The sequence below is a fragment of the Poromitra crassiceps genome, assembly GCF_964638095.1.
Source record: "Poromitra crassiceps genome assembly, chromosome: 7".
In the NCBI taxonomy this organism is placed as follows: Eukaryota; Metazoa; Chordata; class Actinopteri; order Beryciformes; family Melamphaidae; genus Poromitra; species Poromitra crassiceps.
In genome coordinates, this window is record NC_139628.1 from 13,436,496 (window position 1) to 13,454,105 (window position 17,610).

At 42.0% G+C, this 17,610-nt stretch overlaps 2 protein-coding genes across 2 annotated transcripts in view; one reads left to right on the plus strand and one right to left on the minus strand.

Moving 5' to 3' along the window:
* LOC310779427 (NLR family CARD domain-containing protein 3-like) overlaps window positions 1–17,610 on the minus strand; it is a gene marked incomplete at its 5' end in the record, with an annotated part of 223,235 nt that overhangs the window by 99,762 nt on the left and 105,863 nt on the right. The window lies entirely within an intron of this gene.
* LOC310780224 (WD repeat-containing protein 55-like) overlaps window positions 5,662–17,610 on the plus strand; it is a 21,605-nt gene continuing 9,656 nt past the window's right edge. The window contains exons 1-2 of the mRNA XM_083640807.1: window positions 5,662–5,769; window positions 15,273–15,366. Coding sequence (XP_083496933.1) covers window positions 15,283–15,366 — 84 coding nt within the window. The 5' untranslated portion in view covers window positions 5,662–5,769; window positions 15,273–15,282. The remainder of the gene's footprint in view (window positions 5,770–15,272; window positions 15,367–17,610) is intronic.

Here is a 17,610-nt window from a genome sequence, read left to right on the forward strand (position 1 = left end):
AACTACACATGACCAGCAGCTAAATACACTCTGTAGCTGTATGATATCAAACTACATCACTCCTCTACTGAACACTATCAACTACACATGACCAGCAGCTAAATACACTCTGTAGCTGTATGATATCAAACTACATCACTCCTCTACTGAACACTATCAACTACACATGACCAGCAGCTAAATACACTCTGTAGCTGTATGATATCAAACTACATCACTCCTCTACTGAACACTATCAACTACACATGACCAGCAGCTAAATACACTCTGTAGCTGTATATCAAACTACATCACTCCTCTACTGAACACTATCAACTACACATGACCAGCAGCTAAATACACTCTGTAGCTGTATGATATCAAACTACATCACTCCTCTACTGAACACTATCAACTACACATGACCAGCAGCTAAATACACTCTGTAGCTGTATATGATATCAAACTACATCACTCCTCTACTGAACACTATTAACTACACATGACCAGCAGCTAAATACACTCTGTAGCTGTATATGATATCAAACTACATCACTCCTCTACTGAACACTATCAACTACACATGACCAGCAGCTAAATACACTCTGTAGCTGTATATCAAACTACATCACTCCTCTACTGAACACTATCAACTACACATGACCAGCAGCTAAATACACTCTGTAGCTGTATATCAAACTACATCACTCCTCTACTGAACACTATCAACTACACATGACCAGCAGCTAAATACAATCTGTAGCTGTATATCAAACTACATCACTCCTCTACTGAACACTATCAACTACACATGACCAGCAGCTAAATACACTCTGTAGCTGTATATCAAACTACATCACTCCTCTACTGAACACTATCAACTACACATGACCAGCAGCTAAATACACTCTGTAGCTGTATATCAAACTACATCACTCCTCTACTGAACACTATCAACTACACATGACCAGCAGCTAAATACACTCTGTAGCTGTAGGATATCAAACTACATCACTCCTCTACTGAACACTATCAGCTACACATGACCAGCAGCTAAATACACTCTGTAGCTGTAGGATATCAAACTATACATCACTCCTCTACGGAACACTATCAACTACACATGACCAGCAGCTAAATACACTCTGTAGCTGTATGATATCAAACTACATCACTTCTCTACTGAACACTATCAACTACACATGACCAGCAGCTAAATACACTCTGTAGCTGTATGATATCCAACTACATCACTCCTCTACTGAACACTATCAACTACACATGACCAGCAGCTAAATACACTCTGTAGCTGTATGATATCCAACTACATCACTCCTCTACTGAACACTATCAACTACACATGACCAGCAGCTAAATACACTCTGTAGCTGTATGATATCAAACTACATCACTCCTCTACTGAACACTATCAACTACACATGACCAGCAGCTAAATACACTCTGTAGCTGTATATGATATCAAACTACATCACTCCTCTACTGAACACTAACAACTACACATGACCAGCAGCTAAATACACTCTGTAGCTGTATATCAAACTACATCACTCCTCTACTGAACACTATCAACTACACATGACCAGCAGCTAAATACACTCTGTAGATGTATGATATCAAACTACATCACTCCTCTACTGAACACTAACAACTACACATGACCAGCAGCTAAATACACTCTGTAGCTGTATATGATATCAAACTACATCACTCCTCTACTGAACACTATCAACTACACATGCCCAGCAGCTAAATACACTCTGTAGCTGTATATGATATCAAACTACATCACTCCTCTACTGAACACTATCAACTACACATGCCCAGCAGCTAAATACACTCTGTAGCTGTATGATATCAAACTACATCACTCCTCTACTGAACACTAACAACTACACATGACCAGCAGCTAAATACACTCTGTAGCTGTATGATATCAAACTACATCACTCCTCTACTGAACACTATCAACTACACATGACCAGCAGCTAAATACACTCTGTAGCTGTATATGATATCAAACTACATCACTCCTCTACTGAACACTATCAACTACACATGACCAGCAGCTAAATACACTCTGTAGCTGTATGATATCAAACTACATCACTCCTCTACTGAACACTAACAACTACACATGACCAGCAGCTAAATACACTCTGTAGCTGTATGATATCAAACTACATCACTCCTCTACTGAACACTATCAACTACACATGACCAGCAGCTAAATACACTCTGTAGCTGTATATGATATCAAACTACATCACTCCTCTACTGAACACTATCAACTACACATGACCAGCAGCTAAATACACTCTGTAGCTGTATATGATATCAAACTACATCACTCCTCTACTGAACACTATCAACTACACATGACCAGCAGCTAAATACACTCTGTAGCTGTATGATATCAAACTACATCACTCCTCTACTGAACACTATCAACTACACATGACCAGCAGCTAAATACACTCTGTAGCTGTATGATATCAAACTACATCACTCCTCTACTGAACACTATCAACTACACATGACCAGCAGCTTAATACACTCTGTAGCTGTATGATATCAAACTACATCACTCCTCTACTGAACACTATCAACTACACATGACCAGCAGCTAAATACACTCTGTAGCTGTATGATATCAAACTACATCACTCCTCTACTGAACACTATCAACTACACATGACCAGCAGCTAAATACACTCTGTAGCTGTATGATATCAAACTACATCACTCCTCTACTGAACACTATCAACTATACATGACCAGCAGCTAAATACACTCTGTAGCTGTATGATATCAAACTACATCACTCCTCTACTGAACACTATCAACTATACATCACTGTTTATAAAACCATTTTGTATTCTCTCATGAGAATCATATCTATTCTTTATCAGAATCAGAATCACTTTTATTGCCACAGTATTGCCACAGTATGCAAGTTACCTAGGAATTTGTCTTAGTGTCTGTATGCAGCGTAGCGGTCACATCAATATACAGAGATAAGAAGTAGGAAGATAACTAAGACAATCGCAAAGTTGCAAGTGCAATCAAATCGAATCAAATCGAGTCAATATACAATATGTACATGAGTGGTGAAGAGTGTTCTGGATGATAAATATGAATTTACGTTGGATTTACATGAGATTTACAGACTGAGTTAAATAGACGTTAAATAGGCAGTGGATTTACATGAATTTACAGTCAGAGATAAATAAGAGTTTACATTGAATGTACATGACATTTACAGGCTAAGTTAAATAGGCATTAATGTGCAGGGAATTTACATGAATGTACAGTCCCAGTTAGACAGGCATTACATTAGATACAGTATGAGTTCCAGTTTTATGGAGGGTGGGTTCAGTTGAGTTTAGGAGGAGGTAGTGAGTTTTATGTGTGTGTGTGTGTGTGGGGGGGGGGGGGGGGGGGGGGGGCAGGGGGTTGTTGGTGAGGCCGTTGGCGGAAGGGTCTCCGGGCCTTGTTGGTGAGGCTGATGGCGGTTGGGAAGAAGCTGGTCTTGTGGCGGGTGGTTCTGGTCTTGGCAGACCTCAGTCTCTTGCCGTGGGGGAGTGGGGGAGTTATTAAACCAATCGAATCAATAAAAGCAAGTCGATATATTATTGATGAAATCGACCCTTTTTCATTTATAAGTGTAGAAAATGTGTTAAATAACACAATGCATTAGATGTATTGTGCACTGTGAGTCTGTGACACTGCACACAACGGTAAAAAGAGAACACTGTGTTAGAGGAAGCAGAGCTCAGTCAGGAGGAAGAGGTGGTAACCACACGCGTATGCACACACACACACACACACTCACACACACACACACACACACACACACACACACACACACACACACACACATACACACACTCTTGCCCTCACACACACACAAACACACGAGACAGACAGAGACACACACACACACACACACACACACACACACACACACACACACGTGTGCGTGCGCAAACACCTACACAGTCACTCTCTCTCGCTCTCTCTTCTCACACACACACACACACACACACACACACACACACACACACACACACACACACACACACACACACACAAAAAGTCGGGGGAGTTTACGAGCAGCACTTGAAGGCAGCAGCACAACTGTAGCGGGAAAGCGGATGGGGAGCGGAGGTGGAATCGGAGGTGGAGAGAGACACTGGAGTGTTGAGACGCTGATCAAATTGAACATTAGCTGACTGTGTCAAAAGAATAAATAAATCATGGGCAAGAACAAGAAAAAGCACAAATCGGAAAACCAAGGCGGAGGGAGAGGCATGGAAGCCTGTGGGCAGAATAGCGAGCAAAGTGAGGCTGGAGTGGGGTTTGAAAAAATGGCGGGTGATAGTGACAGCGACGAAATGGAGTCTGAAGACACTGAAATACAAATTGAGGATTCAGGAGGAGCTTTAAAGAAAAGTGATTCCAGTAGTGAGGAGGAGTGAGTCGTTTGTGGTTGGAATGATTGCGGTAGCACAATCTGATGGTATTTTCAGAGATGCACATGTTGTAGGTAAGTTTGTTGAAAAGAAATTAGGAAAGGTTCGTTCGGTCAGGATTACAAGAAGCGGTATGGTTGTTATTGAATGTTTGTCAAAGAGGCAGCGAGATAAAGCTTTGAATATCAGTACGGTTGTAGCAGAATTTGATGACGATGGTGTCTATTGTTCTGTGTCTTGTTTCCCACTTGGGTCAGAAGTCAGGAAAAAAGGAGTGGTAAGTAGCGTGCCTTTTTCTGTGGAAGCAGACTTGTTTTTGGATGTGTCAGGTGTATGTGAGGCCAGGAGGCTAACACGATTCAGTGAAGGGAAGAGGGAGGATAGTAACTCAGTGTGCCTCAGTTTTGAAGGGGAAATGCCAGAAAGGGTATATCTAGATTATGTGTGTTACAGGGTTAGGCCTTACGAGAGAGCTCCACTAAGATGTTTTTGTTGTCAGGAGTATGGCCATGTTGCAGCGGTATGTAGAGGACGTTCGATTTGTGGGAGGTGTGGGGACAAGTATTGTGATGGAAAAAGGTGTATGGTAGGAAAAGGAAAAGATGAGGTGAAGTGCTTGCATTGTGGCGGAAATCATCATGTGGGGTCAGCACAGTGCCCTAAAAGAGTTGAGCAAAGAATAGTGAGCAAGATTAGAGAGGAAAATGGAATATCATATGCAGAGGCAGTTAAGATGTCAGAGGAGAGAAAGAAAGAATCAGAGCAAAAACAACCGGAGAGGGAAAAGGGACAAACTAACCAGAGTAATGTCATTTGCATGGAAAAGAAGCAATTCCTGGCTTTCATAGCCATGGTTATAAACTGTGCTGCTAATTTGAGTGGGAAGACGGAGAGGATTGAGATGGTGCTTGACGCTGCTAAGAGGTTCTTAAATGTGGTGGATGTATCTGGAGCAGAGATCGATACAATACTGAGGGATGCTTTTGGCGCTGTCACGCTTCCAAAAATAAAAAATGGCGGAGGCTGTTGGGCGCTGATGTTGCAATGGGGCAATATGGAGCTTTCAGTTCTTTCCATAAAAGTTCTTTGGCAATGTGCCGCAAGGCATCCAGTCTGCCGGAAAGCTAATAGAAGAAGAAGAAGAAGAATGTAGCGGGAAAGCGGCTGTTCTGGTCACATGACGTGAGCAGAGCATCCAACATGGCGGCGAGCAGGAGCGCTTAGCAACAAGGTCCCTGCAGCACGAGAGAGAGAAGACACATTAACAGACGGTTTTAGGATTGTAGTGAAACTCCCGGTAAGTACGGACGGCTTTCACACTGTTAACGCATCACAGACAATACTGGTGCTGTTGTTCATTCTAAAGCCGTACTTACAGCTGGACAATAGCAGCTAGCCTTTAGCTCGTTTGCTAACGTTTAGCATGGCTGTATTTGTAAACACAGTGAGTGAAACATGCGTGTGGAAATAAAACTAGACGAGAGAGTTTTCTCTGAGCTGGAGGGTAAAAGCTGTTCACACACAGTTTAATCTGAGGAAGTAGAAACTACAAAACGCTTCTTCATCTATTTTAATTTCACCTTTATGAGACATTAGCTGAGAGAAGAAAACACGCCTTGTTTTCAATGGAGAGCTCAGCTAGCCAAGAAAGCAGCATCAAGACTAGCTAGAGTCTAGCTAGTTAGTTAGCTAGCTAGTCTTGCTGCTAGACTAACTAGCTAGAGTCTAGCTAGTTAGTATAGCAGCTAGGAAGGGCTACATCAAGACAATGCTCCATTCGCAGACAAACAGTGACTTATACATAAAGTCTGAATACAGTGAAAGTAAAGAGCCGTGTGAAACAATGTAGCCTATGAATATTCTTCTTGTTGTTCTTAACACATTCAGTGCCAAGGACGTCTGTGGACGTCCTAAAAAAAAGTAACGTTCAGTGCCAAGGACGTCTGTGGACGTCCTAAAATCATAATTCATATTATTCCATAATTCTTCTGTTTAAGGTCGTACCCAGCCAGTGAGCATGAATCCCTTCAAGGGATCACACGGCGCCACCTTAAAAATCACATCGCAGCTGCGCAGTGCAGCCACGTTAAAACCTTGCGACGCCCAGAGTCTCTTGTAGAGTAGGTTGGTCAGTAGCAGTAGCATTAGCAGTATCAGTAGCAGAAGAAGAGAATAGATTTATAGCATTTAGTAGCATTTAGTAGAATTTAGTAGCATAGCGATTTTAGATTAGTTTGTGAGATTGTGTAGTGAGTGGATTCGAGTGCTTGGTGTGAGGTGAGTGCGTGCGTGGGTGGGTTGTGTCGGGTGTGTGTGAGTGTGCTAGCGAGTGTGCCTGGGTTAGATTTAGCAGTTAGCATTTAGCGTTAGTTAGGTCAGGGTAGATAGGATCTGTGTACAAAAAAACAAAAAAACAAAAAAAAATTGTCCGTGTGTCTCTGTCTGTCTGTCTGTCTTGTGTGTCTGTTTTGTTAGACTAGCGTTAGTGTTAGACTAGCGTTAGACTAGCGTTAGTCTTAGCGTTAGTGTACAGTTAGACTAGCGTTAGTTAGCTGTTAGCTGTCATGCCCAAGGCCAGGCGTAAGCGTGGTGGGCCGCTCCCAGGGCCTGGGCAGCTCACACTGCAACAGGCTCTCAGCCGTGCTGTTCGGGAGAGAGATCTCCCTGAAACAGACACGGATGAGCCCGAGGAGACGGCTTCATCATCTCCTGATGACGCCAGAGATGAGGAATGGCAGCCCCCTGGCCCTGGACCTAAGAGGCGAACATTCTTGGACGAGGCGGCTTCCAGAGGTTAGAACCTACATATAGGCTATAGATAGCCTACTTTATTGATCCTTTACAGGAAACTATTACTACTAAAGCTGTAAATGCCAGACGATTGTATGCATAGATGACTTCTCGATTGTTGACAAAAATGTGATATTGTAAGTTCTGATATTGTAAGTCGATTTGAATAAAAGCGTCTGCCAAATGCCGTAATGTAATGTCTAATAATAAAAAGAAGCAGGAGAAAAATAGGAGGTAGAAATGTAAAAAATAAAATAAACACACCCACACACCTTTTATTATTCATCAATTTATTTTCGTCAACACAAAGCTTGGTAAGAATAACGATCCTGCAATTCGTTAGCATACTAATAATACCATGTAAAATATTCAATTTCAGAGTTGGAGCACAGCTCGGAGGAAGACGCCAGTCGCAAAGGAAGACATCAGCCAGTGATGCAGTGTTTAGTTTAGTTTAGTTAGTGTCAACGAGTGTGTGGGCAGTCCATCAAGCTTTAGTATGTTTATTTGCTTTGACAGTTGAAAAGTAGAGACACTGGAGAGAAAGCTGTAGCGGGATTCAGTCCTTCAAGACTACAGTAACGTTACCTCCAAACACAAACTGCCTGCTGTCTGACTGTTGTCAAGCCGTCCAATAGCAGTGTCATTACTGTAACAAGAATAGTAGCAGTTGTAACACAGTAATAGCATCAGTCATGTGTATGCCTTTTTTTCATAAAATGTGTTGGTTCTTTTGAAAAAAAAAAAAAAAGCTGGAATCAAATATTTGTAGAAAATAAATGGAAGATTCTTTTCACATACTTGTTGTTATTGACTTGAGTTGAGTTTCCAACCTTTCGTTTGAGGTATTGCATTTTGTTCAACTCTAAGCAGAATTTATTCTGTGGGCTATTATGAAAATACTATGCATAAAAATGTGTTTTAGTTGGAAACTACTTTGAAGGTTTTTTTTGAAGAAAAGAATACACTGCATGAAATGTTGTGGTGGAATATTTGATTGTTACACACCAAATGAAAGCTTAGGAAGTGTACTTTCATCATCAAAAAAAAAAAGTTGATATCATGTTTCTTTATGGAGAGATGGCCTGCAACATACACCTTGATGCCATAAAAAGCAGCGTCTTGAAGTTGGACTAAGCGGTGTTCAAATATTTGTAAAAAATAAATGAAACATTCTTTTTACATACTTTTTCCCCCAAGGTAAAGTAGACATTCCAACCTTTCATTTAGGAATAGCATTTTATCAAGCAGAATTCATTCTGTGGGCTATTATGAAAATACTATGCATAAAAATGTGTTTTATTTGCAAACTACTTTGAAGGTTTTTTTGAAGAAAAGAATACACTGCATGAAATGTTGTGGTGGAATATTTGATTGTTACACACCAAATGAAAGCTTAGGAAGTGTACTTTCATCATCACAAAAAAAAAAGTTGATATCATGTTTCCTTATGGAGAGATGGCCTGCAACATACACCTTGATGCCATAAAAAGCAGCGTCTTGAAGTTGGACTAAGCGGTGTTCAAATATTTGTAAAAAATCAATGAAACATTCTTTTTACATACGTTTTCCCCCAAGGTAAAGTAGACATTCCAACCTTTCATTTAGGTATAGCATTTTATCACACTTGAAGCAGAATTCATTCTGTGACCTTTGTTTACATAAAAGTGTGTTTATCTCGGAAAGTAAAAAAAAACAGCAGAAAACCCTTGAAAGTGCTCTTCCTGCAGAGGCTGTCATTTCATAATGGAACTGTCTAGAAACAAAATTTCTTCTTTGAGAGAAGCAGGAGTGTCCAATGTTTCATTTGAGTCCAGTCCTGTCAATATACCCCTAATAGAAAAAATTCTATAGCTGTTTTCAACTGAATGGAAGTGAACCTGGCACAGGCTCCAGACAATTTTACTGAAGCGCTGTGGCACTCAATGTGTTAATATCAAAATACAATGAAAATCACAAATTGAGAGAGAATAAAGATGCATATTATCCACAAAGAAAATAGTTCAATATGAAACCTGTTGGTATCTGGAGAGTTTCTTCTTGAGTCTGCAGCCACTGTCTACCAGATCACATTCAGGAGTTTTAGACTGGCATAAATCAGTGTAACATGTATTTAAATGTGGATAAGTTTGAATGAAAATCTATTCGGTTTGGCCTTCAGTTTACGCTCAAATCTAAACTGGAGATGATTTCATTGTCAATGAGCTGTGGAAAATAAATAACTAAGTTCATACTTAAAAAAGAAAATCTTTGTTTACTAGTGGTGTGTTTGTGTGTGGGGGATCGATAGGCTACAGCAGAGGTTCTCAAATGTTTTTCAGCCAAGGACCCCTTACAAGATAGAAAATATACCGGGGACCCCCTCATTCTGATTTGTGATTTTGGGCTAAGCTTAATTGTTTCCACGGTAACGTGCTTGACTTTTATTTTGATAGGTTTGTTATTAGAATGTAATCCATGAACCATTTTAGATTTAAAGAGCATGGAGCAGGGTAATTCCTTTGCTAAATGTATACTTAACCTTGTCCCTATGTCCATTTGAAAAGTTAATGCATCATTAAAAAAAAAAAAAAAAAAGTTTGAAAAAAAAAATGGAGAAAAACACCTTCCTTTTTCAGAAGGAAATAACAGACTTTTATTCTGTTAGACAAAGTCTGCTACGTCACAGTGGGGAGTGGCTCCCGCGTGCGTGTCTCCCTCTCCCCTCCCACTGTCGTCAAATCCATGGTCAAATCAGTCGCATTTCAGGACAGATAGCAGGTCAGGTACGTACGCTAGTCAAAGTCAATCAGTCAGCCAGTTAGTCGGTCGGTTAGTTGGTAGGTTAATCACTAGTTAGTTTTTATTATAAAATGGGTACCTCAAATCAAGCAATCTGATTGGTTCACAGCCATTGTATAATTCCAGTAACCGAGTTCAATAACCCATGGCCATGGGTTATTGGTTACCATGGCAACTCTCTTACTAAATGGCAGCACTGCGCTCGAGCCAAACAGCTTTCTCCTGATCTGCTGTATGGAGGGTCACTAGTCCTTCAAGTCTTTGTACAATGAGTCATTATGGACGCATGATGGCGCAACTCTCTTACTAAAAGTACGTTACTTGCTGTCGGCATACGGCTCTGGGGCCGGTTGCACCAACTGGTCTTACACTGGTCTTAACTGCCTGTAACAGAGATCTCCGCGGAGACCTTTTTGACCGTCATCGTCGTAACTGCGGTCAACTGAGCCGTGTTCGTCGTAACACCGCCAGTTCGCTGTCTTTGAAAGCACGACGTTAGATTATAACTAACTAGTTGTGTGGCTTAGCCTTCCAAAATGTTGCCGTTAGTTTTTTAGAAGTTAATACATAGAATTGGGAACGTTACATTCAATTTCATTCAGACTGTCTTTCTGGCTCAATCGCCGCCATTGGTGCAACCGGCCCCTGGTCGGGCTTTGCTCTCAGCCAAGCGCCAGGATTGGCCAATGTCAACTTCAGTCTCCAGAACGATCCAATCAAATCACCCGCAGGTCTATCTTCTTGCTAGAGGTCCCGCCTTACAGTAGTGTTTCAACTGAGTGAACTGACTCTCAGAATACCATGCCAGTCGGACTTATAGTGTTATTATTATTATATTATTATACTTGGAACCCTTTTATAAAAGCAATATAGCACTCGAGCAGCGTGTGTTGTGGAATATATCCCCCTGCTCAGTTGTTATCCCACTCGGCCTGCGGCCTCGTGGGATAACAACTGATCAGGGGGATATATTCACCACAACACACTTGCTCTCGTGATATATTGCTTAAGTATATAGTTAGTCATTTAGTCAGTAGCTGCCTGTAGTAAGTCGTTGTCAGTGAGTTTTGGGTCGGGTGTCGCCAGGTTACTGCATGCAGATAACAAGTCAGCTCCACTTTGCTGCTGCTGCCTGTCTGCGTGACACAGTCTCTTTCTATCTCTCTATCTCTCTCTCTCTCTCTCGGTGTGTGTGTGTGTGTGTGTGTGTGTGTGTGTGTACCTGCTGTCTGCGCGGTGACACGCTCTCTATACTCTCTCTTTCTCGTCTCTCTCGCTCCGGGAGGGAGGGAGGCAGGGGAAAGAGCGAGTGGAGGGGCGCTCCGTCAGTCCCCCTCTCTCTCTCTCTCTCTCTCTCTCTCTCTCTCTCTCTCTCTCTCTCTCTCTCTCTCACACTTGGTGTGTGTGTGTGTGTGTGTGTGTGTGTGTGTGTGTGTATGTATGTGTGTGTCGAATTACAGTCCGCACCTCGGCCCGCCTCCGCTCGCTTGTGTGTGTGTCGAATTACAGTCCGCACCTCGGCCCGCCTCCGCTGCTTTCACGCTCCTTCACAACTCTCTCTCCGCGGTCCGTTGTGGGCTGTTCCTGCTCTCTTTCACTGTCAAAATTAGCCTGAGGCCCATCACATGCATGTGCATAAACATTTGCTACCTCCTCTTCCTCCTGAAAACCGGCGTTAGCATCCATAGTGTGTGACTGACAGCCCTGACCTAAGTGACTACAGACAGAGGGACAGACGAGCATGCCTGGCGACTCCCCTTTCTGACGTCAGAGTTTTATTTCAAAATAAAAGCTCAAAAAGTAAAACGACCCCAGAAGTCACTGTAGTGTATATGTAAGTGTCTTAATGTGAAAATCGAGTTCCTCCATAATTCACCTACACATTGACTGATTGGGGTCTCTAACCTGCACCATGCTCTTTAAAGCATAAACTATTTTCGTTGAACTATGAAGATTTTGCAAAAAAGAAAATATATATATATATTTTTATTACATTACATTTACATTACGTCATTTAGCAGACACTTTTGTTTTGTCCAAAGCGACTTACAATATCACAATTTGTCAACAGTACAGAAAACCACTATGCAACACAATCAATGACAGCCAAGATATTTTGATAGACTAGCACCATGTAGGAAGTAGTTTGAGAAGGAATAATTAACATGTAGCATTTTATTTTTTTACTTGAAAACTTTTCGTGGACCCCCTGGCAAAGTGCCACGGACCCCCATTTGAGAACCACTGGGCTACAGCATAGTATTCCAATATTTTGTGTGGCAATATATCGTATCGCACAAATGCCAAGTATCACATTATTTTCTTATATGAATTGTCAAGTGCATGCAATTTTTATTTTATTTGGGGACATCATTTGCAATTGAAAAAAGATAATAAGTAGCAATATATCACAATATCGCAATGCTCATTATATTGCATTATATAACAGTTAGTTCCGGCCGGGCAATTTGATTGGACAAGAGGGATCCTACCAGTGCCAATATTTCATGATAACGCACTGGCGCTTCACTGTGTGTAGATCACTCCGCTTCACAGCTGCTCTAATCAACAAAACGCTTCACAGCTGTAGAGTAGACAGTAGTAAAGTAGACAGCCTGCAGTTAATTAGGCTGATTGGGCTACATTTTCGGCAAAGCAGAAAGCTGAGGGAACTATTTTTGTTGGCGGAGGAATAAATAGAGAAATCATATATTTTCTCAGCTTTTTGTCATTTTTTTAATCGGCTTTGTTTAATAGAACTCTTGTATAAAAGCAATATCACACTCGAGGTCGTGCTGTTGTTGGCTAATATCGGCACTGCTGTGATTATCTTCGGCAATCGGCCTACGGCCTCGTGCCTACGACCGAATCACAGCAGTGCCGATATTAGCCAACAACCGCACTCCCTCTCGTGTGATATTGCTTAAATATTACTAGCATATTGCAATATCACAATACTATCATGATTTAAGTATCGTGATAATATCGTATCGTTGGGGTATCAGGTGATTCCCACCCCTATTGTTTACATTCTAGATATCGCTAGAATGATGTGTGGCTCAGAAATAAACAGAATTGTGCAGTCAGACTTTGTTGTCACTGAACTTATTGATTACATCGTATCGGTATCACGTATAGCAGGGGTATTCAATTATAGCTGCTGCGCAGCAATGGGTCGTGGCCGGGCAAGTCTCAAGTCTTTTAGCTATAGTCCAAGTCATGTCTCAAGTCTTTAGTCACAAGTCCAAGTCAAGTCTCAAGTCTCTTATGGATGAGCTTTCTGTCATCTGCTGCATGCAATCCAGTCTGCTTAGATTAGAACACTGCCGTTCATGACAGGGCTGGGGCAGAAGGCAGCAGGTTAAGTACATGGCAGTTGAACATAGAAGCGGAGAGAGTAGGGACAGTGGAGGCAGAGAGAGATAGACTGAAAAATTGCTTTTTTATATTATGGCATGTCATGACATAATCACTGATGACATCATTGATGACATCATCGCTGATGACATCATTGCTCAAGTGACATCACATCATTAGGTAATTACGATGCTCTTTAGGCTATACATGAGGGCAGAATTCAAAATACTGTCAAAAATTCAGTTTTTGAGATACAATTCTTAAATTTTGTACACTTCAACTACTCTGACAGCAAAATCTTGTCAATTTTTTTCGTGGAGATTCAAGCTTTATTTAGCAAGAATTTGCATTAGCTGTTTAAAGTACCATTTACAGTAAAACATTTTGATGCACTGTGGGCTCAGTTTTTGATCTATCAAAAATCTGTTTGATACTTTTGTGGAGGACAGGCTATCGATGCAGATGCTGGAGTTTGGTGTCGTTTGAAGAAAAAATGTGGGAGGAGTTTTTGCAGGTTTGCGGTCTTTAGACTTCATAATTGGCCATAGGTTGCAGCGTACAAAAGTTTCTCCTCATTTGGGCACACATTTCGGTGAAAGTGCCAAAGCCGTAGCCCATATGCCTGATTTGTTATGAATTTTCAAAGTTTGAAACTTTAGACGGTCACTGTAGCGCCACCATCAGGACTATTGGTGCCAAATTCACGTCAACTTAGTTTGGCATGGGACTGGACCTTTGTGCAAAGTTTGGTTTATATTCATGCATGGGAAGTCTGACTTCCTGGGAGAAGAATAATAATACAGGCAAATACAATAAGTGGCCCTGCCGCTTTGCTGGCCCGGCCACTAATTACAATTCAAAGTAGAGCAAATGTAAACTAAATGTAGACAAAAGTAAATGGGCTGCAACTCCAGAAGTAACTGCTGTTCTCCTTTTTAAACACCCCCCAAAGTCATGCTTTAAGATGTACTGTATATACAATACTCTACTTTGAATAATAAGTTGTGTCTGATCTGATGGCTTTTCTCACAAAAAAGTTACATTTTCTTGTTAAAATCTTTACAGCCCAGACAAACTGGAAACCATTTGGCAATGCAGCTCTGTACTCCCCCTGACAGACAATCTGTCTCCCGTTGTGAAACAATTTCTCTGAACTAACGTGTTGTGCGGTAAAGAGTAACGCTAACTTGATACTTTTCAATCGCCAATTAACGCCGCTCAACATGCATGTCGGAGACTTAATTGAAGAGGATGTCAATTAAATGTGAAGATAGCCGACACAATACAGAGCACGTTGCCTGAATGAGTTATTTAAGAAATAGATTGTATAGCTTATTTTTCTTTTACCACTCATAATTAATGGGGTAATGTAAACTTCCTCTCCTTTTTTCTTTTTTTTTACTGATTGACATGATTGACATGGCTGACATCCCTAGTAGCGGTCATATCAATATTCAGAGATAAAAGGAAATAGGAAAAATACCCAAAGACAAAATCACACAACATTGCAAGTGTAGTCCAATATATACACAAATAGAGTGTTAAATAAGTAGGCATTAAAATATGAAGTTTGCAGTCCGGGTTAAATAGGCATTAAATTAAATTGGAATTTACAATCTAAGCGGAGTGCAATGTAGTAAATAAGAGTAATCTAATGGAGTAGAAAGTTCTGGGGGGGGGGGGGGGGGGGATTCACCTGTGTCCATGAACTTACGAGACCGCCTCAGCATCCTGGGCTGGCTGTGTGCAGGTCTGGAAGGGATGGCAGGTTGCATCCGGTCACCTTCTCAGCACAGCGGATGATGAAGCAGACGCAGGCTCAGTGGGATCAGTATGAGGTTGCCGGTTTGATTCCCTCTCCGTGTGTTTCAGCTGAGGCAGAATGCCGGGGAAGGGCGGAGAGCGTTTCAGACCGGGAGAGCTGGTGTTCGCCAAGATGAAGGGCTTCCCCTTCTGGCCTGCCAGGGTGAGACACACACACACGCACACACACACACACACACACACACACACACACACACACACACCCCTATACACACACACACACACACACACACACACACACATCCCTATACACACACGCACACACACATGCATGCTGAAACACACAAACACTAAAACACACAAACACAGAATGATGTACCGTAAATTCCGGACTATAAGCCGCGGCTTTTTTCCCGTTTTTTGGCCCTGCGGCTTATATAACGGTGCGGCTTATCTATGGATTTTTTCAGAAAAAAAAAAAAAATACAAATAAAATCTCTCTTTTTTAGCACTCTTTCTAACTATAAATCCACTTCTGTTTTAATTTCCTCTCTTGCCCTCTTTTCACCACACCGCGGACACTGTGTGCACTGTAAAAATAAACAACGGTGGTGTTGTGTTATGTTGTTTTGTTGAAATGTTACGGTAATACGGTAAATGGGAGCTTCCTCAAACAGCCATCTCTTTCCCGACAATCCCCTCTGTGCGTGACCACTTACATATGGTAATTACGGTAAGCAAACGGCCACTCGGCCAACAACTCCCTCCCCCGACTACCAGGAGAAAATCACAAACTTCGGCGAATTCACACAAAGGAAGATCAAGGAATATTCACAACAAGACGAGCAGTAGAAGCAACACTCTCACTTACCATGGGGAAGGTACGCAGAAATTCACACGACGCAGCTTTCAAGTTGAAAGCAGTCAATCTCGCATTAAAAGAGGGAAACAGAGCAGCAGCGCGTAACCTGGGCATCGACGAGTCAATGGTGAGGCGTTGGACGGTGCAGCAGGAGGAACTGTCTCAGTGCAAGAAGACCAAAAAGTCCTTCAGAGGTCATAAAAGCAGATGGCCCGAACTTGAAGATTCCCTTGAAGATTGGGTGTTGACCCAGAGAGCAGACGGCCGAGGCGTTTCCACGGTGCAGATCCGACTGAAGGCCAAAACAGTCGCCACCGAAATGAAAATTGAACATTTCATAGGTGGCCCATCTTGGTGCTTCCGATTCATGAGACGAAAGGGACTGTCCGTCCGGGCGAGAACTACTGAACAACTCCCTCCCGACTACCAGGAGAAAATCACAAACTTCGGCGAATTCACACAAAGGAAGATCACGGAATATTATAGGAGTGTGAAAACATCCACAATCACCAACGGGTTCCAAAACGCTGGACTGCTGCGGGATGAAGAGGATGACGCCGCCACAGCTGGCGCTGAGGGCCGTCAGAGGCTTCAGAGGCTGTTCGATGCCGACAGTGACGAAGAGGAGTTCGTTGGTTTTGAGTGACAATGAAGGAGAGAGGAGAGTGGTTGACGAAGCCACCCTGAACCTGTTCGTTTCCGACACTGAAGATGAGGACTTTGGTGGTTTCAGTACGCAGGAAGAAGAGGAAGACGAGGATTAGTGACTTGACTTCTCTGGTTACAGCCGTTTGCTGCACATATAGCCTATTGTTGTGTGATTTTGTCTGGGGATTAGTGACCTGACTTTTGTTTTGTTTTGTTGAAATGTTAATAAATGGGAGCTTCCCCAAACAGCCATCTCTTTCCCGACATTCCTCTCTGTGCACGAACCCTTACATATGGTAATTAAACATCAAAACACCCGCGGCTTATAGTCCGGTGCGGCTTATATATGTAAAAAACAGTCAATTTTGGTGCTGCGGCTTATATACGGGTGCGCCTTATAGTCCGGAATTTACGGTAATACAGGGATACTCAACTTGCTTTGCGCGTGGGGGGCCACTTTCGTGAAATGATAGAAGGCCAGGGGCCAATTAATAAACAAACAATATACATTTTTCTGCGGCGGATTGTAGGTTTTTGGGGTGTTAGCCGGAGTTTAGTCTGACAATGTTGTGCACACCGGATAGTTAGTTAGGTTAAGTTAGTTAGGTTAAGTACATACATAAGTGCCTGGGTAACGAGCAGACGGCGGTATTTGACAACTTGGCAGCTAAATCATAGATTATTGAAAGATATTCCATATTCCAGACTGAAATGCTATAACAGAAGTGGAGTATTGACCAGAATGACATGAACATTTGGGCATGAACATGTTGCGTTCAGGTGCATTTTTTTTTTTTTTTTTTAATGTGTGCAATTCCATCGCGGGCCACACAGCCGCAAGTTGAGTATCACTGATGTAATGAATACGTGTGTATGCTTGTGCACGTGTGTTATCATTGATGTAATGAATACGTGTGTATGCTTGTGCACGTGTGT